The 7873-nt window shown below is 41.0% G+C and overlaps 1 protein-coding gene across 2 annotated transcripts in view; it reads right to left on the reverse strand.

Annotated features, from left to right (window-relative positions):
• Positions 1 to 6856, reverse strand: part of IKZF3 (IKAROS family zinc finger 3) — a 136337-nt gene extending 129481 nt beyond the window's left edge. For both annotated transcript variants that reach the window (XM_056547762.1, XM_056547760.1), the window contains exon 1: positions 6729 to 6856. In XM_056547762.1, the coding sequence (XP_056403737.1) occupies positions 6729 to 6735 (7 nt within the window). In that variant the 5' untranslated portion in view covers positions 6736 to 6856. The remainder of the gene's footprint in view (positions 1 to 6728) is intronic.
• Positions 6857 to 7873: the final 1017 nt, after the last annotated feature.

The following is a 7873-nucleotide window of genomic DNA, read 5'->3' on the forward strand; positions in this document are numbered from 1 at the left end:
CATTGGGGGAGATTTATCAAAACCTGTGCAGAGGAAGAGTGGTGCAGTTGCCCATAGCAACCAATCAGATTGCTTCTTTCATTTTCCACAGGCCTCTAAAGAGGCCTGTGGAAAATGAAAGAAGCAATCTGATTGGTTGCTATGGGCAACTACACCACTCTTCCTCTGTACAGGTTTTGATAAATCTCCCCATTTATTTTTAGCCCACATATAGACATTTATAGCAGGTTTTTGGTGTAATTCTGCACTGAAACTCTGCTACAATGTTCACAACTTAAAGGGGTACTCCGGTGAAAACCTTTTATCTTTTAAATCAACTGGTGGCAGAAAGTTAAACATATTTGTAAATTACTTCTATTAAAAAATCTTAATCCTTCCAGTACTTATTAGCTGCTGAATGCTACAGAGGAAATTCCTTTCTTTTTTGGAACACTGATGACATCACGAGCACGGTGCTCTCTGCTGACATCTCTGTCCATTTTAGCAACCATGCATAGCAGATGTACGCTAAGGGCAGCATGGTGGCTCAGTGGTTAGCACTGCTGCCTTGCAGTGCTGGGGACTTGGGTTCAAATCCCACTAAGGACAACAATAAATAAAGCGTTATTATTATTATAATAACGTCAGCAGAGAGCACTGTGCTCGTGATGTCATCAGAGAGCATTCCAAAAAGAAAAGAATTTCCTCTGTAGTATTCAGCAGCTAATAAGTCCAGGAAGGATTAAGATTTTTTAATAGAAGTAATTTACAAATATGTTTAACTTTCTGCCACCAGTTGATTTAAAAGAAAAAAGGTTTTCACCGGAGTACCCCTTTAATTCCCCATAGCAGAAAAAAATCGCAGTTGCACATCTACATCTACAGCAGCCTATTGTCTTGTGGATTTGCCACGGATTTCACCCGTTGCATAGGATAAAATATTTAGCAAATCTGCATGTTACATACGTGTCTGAACCCGGGCTACATCCACACATCATGTAAAAACGACACGTTAGGGCGGAACTGAAATCTGCACAAAAAAAAAAATAATCGATGGACTTTCTGTGAATCCATACACCACTCCGAGAGGTACGGACACAAATGAGCATACTGTTTATTTTAGAGATCGGTAGGGGTCTCAGCACTTGGAACCCGGCAAATCAATTCTTCTAACCTATTGTATTTAAAACTTTACGCACCCTTTAAAACTCTGTTCGCTAAAATTGCATTGTACCTTGTAGCAGAATGATGGTGCAGATCTCCCAACCTAAATTCTGCAACAAGTTTGCAATGTGAGAATTTACTCTGAGGTTAGGTTTCCTCACAGTATTTTGGCAATTTTTAAGCAAAAAAAATGAACATTTTATGACTCAAAAACATTCCAAATTATATTTTTTTTTTATATATATATTATTGAGTTTTATTGACAAAACATCTGGTAATTCCTCATTAGGCTGGGTTCACACTACGGTTTGTCATTACGGTTCCCGTATACGGCTGGGAGGAGGGGTGGGCGGGGCTTAATCGCGGCACCCGCACTCAGCCGTATTCGGGAACCGTAGTTAATGCATGTCTATGAGCCGTCCGGAGTGAACCGCAGCCTCCAGTCGGCTGCTTTTTCGGCCGTATGCGGTTTCCCGACCGCAAGCAAAAACGTGGTCGACTCATAGACATACATTAACTACGGTTCCCTATACAGCTGAGTACGGGCGCCGCAATTAAGCCCCGCCCACCCCTCCTCCCAGCCGTATACGGGAACCGTAATGACAAACCGTAGTGTGAACCTAGCCTTAGTAACATTTTCAAGTAATTTTGCAGCTCAAAAAACATCATTTTTTGGAACATTATTTTGCACTTTTTGAGGGAGATTTATCAAAACCCATCCAGAGGAAAAGTTGCTGAGTTGCCCATAGCAACCAATCAGATCGCTTCTTTCATTTTCTCAGAGGCCTTTTCAAAAGTGAAAGAAGCGATCTGATTGGTTGCTATGGGCAACTCAGCAAATTTTTCTCTGGGCAGGTTTTGATAAATCTCCCCCTTTTTTGGCCTATTTTCGTTCCAAAAGGCTGGTTTGCAAACTGCGTACCAGCACTTGCTATCGGAAAGTAAAAAAAAAAAAAAAACATGAAAAACAGACAATAAACTGCTGAAACTGTATGGAATAAATGGTATAAAAAATGAATTGCATGAAAATACGTCTCAAACTACTTTTTTGCACATAGCCTCTGGGTGAATTCATATGCAGCAGATCTGTTGCAGAACTTTCTGGCCGACATTTATCATTGTGTTTAGACTGTTTTTTGTGTCTTCAAAAGGTGCAAAAAGGTGCAAGCAGCGTTTATTTGCACCTTTTGGTTTACACATTTTTGCTGGTTTTGAGTTGCAATCCACTGATTTCGGCAATACACATGATATGGAAGGGTTTTATAAACTGTGCCTTTTTGTGAAAAGGCGCAAAAAAGGTGCAAAGCCACCAAAAAGTCTCTAAAATTACACCAGCCCAGACTTTGCTTAGCTTTTTGGTGCATGTGAAGAGGGAAATTTCACAAAATGTGACCTGCACAAAATTTATCAAATGCTCTGTGACCAATTAATAAATTTGGCGCTCCTACACATTACCAGCATACAAAAAAAAAGGTGTAAAAAAATGCTTCACTTACACCTACAATGATAAATGCTTCACTTACACCTACAATGATAAATGCTTCACTTACACCTACAATGATAAATGCTTCACTTACACCTACAATGATAAATGCTTCACTTACACCTACAATGATAAATGCTTCACTTACACCTACAATGATAAATGCTTCACTTACACCTACAATGATAAATGCTTCACTTACACCTACAATGATAAATGCTTCACTTACACCTACAATGATAAATGCTTCACTTACACCTACAATGATAAATGCTTCACTTACACCTACAATGATAAATGCTTCACTTACACCTACAATGATAAATGCTTCACTTACACCTACAATGATAAATGCTTCACTTACACCTACAATGATAAATGCTTCACTTACACCTACAATGATAAATGCTTCACTTACACCTACAATGATAAATGCTTCACTTACACCTACAATTATAAATGCTTCACTTACACCTACAATTATAAATGCTTCACTTACACCTACAATGATAAATGCTTCACTTACACCTACAATGATAAATGCCGGCCTCTGTGACTAAAAGTCAATTCCATTCATCTGAATAGGATTACCATAAACCCCATTCAGATAACATTCACAGACATTACGGCAAAATGTCACACAAATCTTGTGTGAATTGACCCATATTTTGTAGTTTCTACGGCTAATTCTTGCCACTGGAGCCCACGTCAGGTCAGACTAAGCTGCAAGAAAATTTTTGAAAAATTTCAGTTCCCCATTTGGTTAACTCTAATGTTCTGTACTTGCCGAAAATGCAAACCTCTGACCCTGAGATGGCTATACAGTGATCCCTCAACTTACAATGGCCTCAACATACAATAGTTTCAACATACAATGGTCTTTTCTGGACCATTGTAACTTGAAACCAGACTCAACTTACAATGCTACGGACAGTCCAGATCTGTGAAACATGTCAATGGCCTGAAGAACCGACCAATCAGAATGGGTATTTTAGTGGTAAAACCCCTGTATTCCTGAAGTGCATGCACTGACTGATGTCTGGTAGCGCCCCCTACAGTACAGGGAGGTATTACACTTTACCTGTGCCAGGGTTAGCTTCTCCTTTGGACACGAGGTGAGGGCGGCTCCATGTTACTTTTTTAGGACATTGCGTGTACTGTACAAGACCCTGAAGAAGATCCTGTCCTCTACATAGACCAGTGTTTCCCAAGCAGGGTGCCCCCCAGCTGTTGCAAAACTACAACTCCCATCATGCCCGGACAGCCTTTGGCTGTCTGGGCATGCTGGGAGTTGTAGTTTTGCAACAGCTGGAGGCTCCCTGCTTGGGAAACACTGACATAGACAGTGATTTACAGCTCCCAGCAGATCTTTCTTACTTTTATATGTAAGGATTTGCTTTATCTATATTAGTTATCTACTTATTTTTCTTTAATTTTCCCTTTTTCCTATTTTTGGATGACATTTTGGTGCCTTTAGAACCAATTACCAGGTTTCCATAGAGTTGTGGTCTCAACATACAATGGATTCAACATACAATGGTCGTCCAGGAACCAATTAATATTGTAACTTGAGGGACCACTGTACACGGTTTAACTATTTAAAGCAGGATCTCCAATTTAGACAAATGTCCCAATAGTTCAACTGGCTAGAACAGGATTTACTTCTACACGAAAACATGGTGGTAATCATGATGGAGATCACATTGGTGATAATGTTTTATAGCACATAAATAATAAATAAGCCCACAAGTAAGTAAAAAATAGTACAAAGCGGGTAAAGCTGGTCGTGGGTTAGTGATTTTTCTCCACCAGAAACAAAATATTTGATCAATATTGATTAATATGATCAATAATTATTAATCTTATTAATATTATAATATTATATTATAATATTTTATTATTATTATTATTATTATTATATTATTATTATATTATATTATCAATAATCTTGATTGTTTATTTTGGCGCATTAGATTTTTTGTTAAATTTTTTTTTGTCGTGGTGAGGAAAAGCTGGATAGCCATTCATGTGAAATAATAGACATATAGCTTGGAAAAGCTTACAGAATAAGGCAGAAATTAGATTTGAGTAAATCTGTATATTTATTTATTTATTTATTTATTTATTGTTATGACGTTGCTATAAACTGTTCTCTGTAGCCAGCTTAACATGTACCTGTCATTTAAAAAAAAAAACTTTTTACATGTTTTTGGAACATGCCGAAAGTTTTGATCAGTTTGAGTGTTTGGACCAACAGCAATTGCTGGAACAAGCAGGGAGAGAAGCATTTAGCTCAGCACTTCTCTCCCCTCTCCGTGTGTGCGACCAAGATGGTCACATAGACTTACATTGGGTGTCTGTCTTGGTCACATAACGGAGAGAGCTACGAGAGAACGCACCTTTTGCGGCACTGTGACCTTAAAAAAAAAAAAATCTGCACCCACTTACTAAAAAATGATGCACTGTCACTTTAAAAAAAAAAAAAAAAAAAAAAAAGTGACATTTCATAGACATATATATGGTTTAATGGAAATAAAATGCAGTATGAACCTATCCTTACTTGTTGCTCTTTATTAATTATTGTTCATGCGGGGAAAAAAAAACTACATTATTGTGCTGAAAAATCCTTAAAGGGGTACTCCGGTGGAAAACTTTTTTTTTTTAAATCAACTGGTGCCAGAAAGTTAAACGGATTTGTAAATTACTTCTATTTAAACATTTTAATCCTTCCAGTACTTATTAGCTGCTGAATACTACAGAGAAAAATTTTTTCTTTTTGGAACACAGAGCTCTCTGCTGACATCACGAGCACAGTGCTCTCTGCTGACATCTCTGTCCATTTTAGGAACTGTCCAGAGCAGCATAGGTTTTCTATGTGGATTTTCTCCTACTCTGGACAGTTCTTAAAATGGACAGAGATGTCTGCAGAGAGCACTGTGCTCGTGATGTCAGCAGAGAGCTCTGTGTTCCAAAAATAAAATAAATTTCCTCAGTAGTATTCTGCAGCTAATAAGTACTGGAAGGATTAAGATTTTTTTTTTTTAATAGAAGTAATTTACAAATCTGTTTAACTTTCTGGCACCAGTTGATAAAAAAAAAAAAAAAAAGTTTTTCACCGGAGTACCCCTTTAAATGATTTCCCTGCATGGAGGCTCCTGTAAAAAAGTCTGCAGAAGAAGAATTGGAAAATGGGGAAAACTGACTTTATGCTCCTAATAAATATAGGGAATAATAAAATGGCGCGTCCTGCGCCCGACACAGCTGATGACAACAATCTTTGGCTATCCTGGGCTTGATGGGAATTGTAGTTGTGCAATAGGTAGAGAGGCAATGGTCCTTACCAGTGGTCTCCAAACTGTGCAACCCCAGATGTTGCAAAACTACAACTCCCAGCATTCCTGGACAGCCAAAGGTCTATACCAGTGTTTCCCAACCAGGGTGCCTCCAGCTGTTGCATAACTACAACTCCCAGCATGCCCAGACAGCCAAAGGTCTATACCAGTGTTTCCCAACCAGGATGCCTTCAGCTGTTGCATAACTACAACTCCCAGCATGCCTGGACAGCCAAAGGTCTATACCAGTGTTTCCCAACCAGGGTGCCTCCAGCTGTTGCATAACTACAACTCCCAGCATGCCCAGACAGCCGAAGGCTGTCTGGGCATGCTGGGAGTTGTAGTTTTGCAACAGCTGGAGGCACCCTGGTTGGGAAACACTGGTCTATACATTATGCCTCTGTATACAAATCTTCATATATCAACCAAAATATTTAGTTTAATCAGAAAAACTATTCAAAACAAAACTAGTCGAGGAAAGGGGATTCTGGGGACATTATTCCCATATATATATATATATATATATATATATATATATATAGTCATTTTATGGTTCCTTTTATGGGAGAGAAGATAAGGAACATGCTTGAAAAGTTTTGGTTTTATTTTATTTTTTTAAGAAAATTTTTTTTTTAGATGTAAACAAACCCATATAGACACATTTCAGTTCCTAAATTATATATATATATAGATTATTATTACTTAAATGATAGTACAGTAATTTTTTTCCCTAAATGTAGACGATATTTGTGAGTCCTCCTCCTACTCACCTGCCATCCCGTCCCCCGGGTCCTCCCTGCGCTCCGCTCCACGTGCTCCCTCTGCCGCGCAGCCTCCAAGTACCAGGCAGGCGGGAGACTCCAAGTTAACCAGTAGTTTCCGGAGGGGAAGGGGGCGTGGTGACGTCACACGCTGGGTGGGGGGATGACGGGACGCGGTGTCTTGTGTAGTCTGTGAGGTAACCTGTCAGAGAAGTGTGCAGCACACTCTATGGAGCCGCTGGGAGAGTGTCAGTCATCAGACACTGAAGCTTCACATATAGATTCAATGCTAACTCCAGCCCAGTCAGCAAGGAGGGGTAATTCCATCTCAGCTTATTATCCCCTTCCTATAGGATAGTGAACAACAAGCTGATTGGTGGGAGGATTTAGCCCGCTGATACCACCACTGATCCCTTGAACGGTAACAAAACGGTGCCTAAAATTGGCACTGAATCATTTGGTTGAACAAATGGAGCACTTAAAGGGGTTCTCCGGTGCTTAGACATCTTATCCCCTATCCAAAGGATAGGGGATAAGATGCCTGATCTCGGGAGTCCCGCCGCTGGGGACCCCCCGGGATCTTGCATGCCGCACCCCGTTTGTAATCAATACCCGGAGCGTGTTCGCTCCGGGTCTGATTACCGGCGACCACACGGCCGGCGGCGTGTGTCGTCACACCTCCGCTCCCATGTGACGTCACGCTCACAGCTATCACGCCCCCTCCTGTAGGCTTGCATTGAGGGGCGGAGTGTGACAACACACGCCGCCGGCCGGGTGGTCGCCGGTAATCAGACCCGGAGCGAACACGCTCCGGAGACTGATTGCAAACCGGGTTCCGCATGCAAGATCCCGGGGGTCCCCAGCGGCGGGACTCCCGCGATCAGGTATCTTATCCCCTATCCTTTGGATCGGGGATAAAATGTCTAAGCACCGGAGAACCCCTTTAAAGGAGATATCCAGTGCTGAAAAACGTATCCCCTATCCTAAGGATAGGGAATAAGTTTCATATAGCGGGGGTCCGACTGCTGGGGGCCCCCCCGCGATCTCCTGTACGGGGCCCTGGCAGCCCGCAGGAAGGGGACGTGTTGACCACCGCACGAAATGGTGGCTGACACGCCCCCCTCAATACAACTCTATGGCAGAGGCGGATCGCT

This window comes from Hyla sarda, chromosome 12, assembly GCF_029499605.1.
Source record: "Hyla sarda isolate aHylSar1 chromosome 12, aHylSar1.hap1, whole genome shotgun sequence".
Taxonomy (NCBI): Eukaryota; Metazoa; Chordata; class Amphibia; order Anura; family Hylidae; genus Hyla; species Hyla sarda.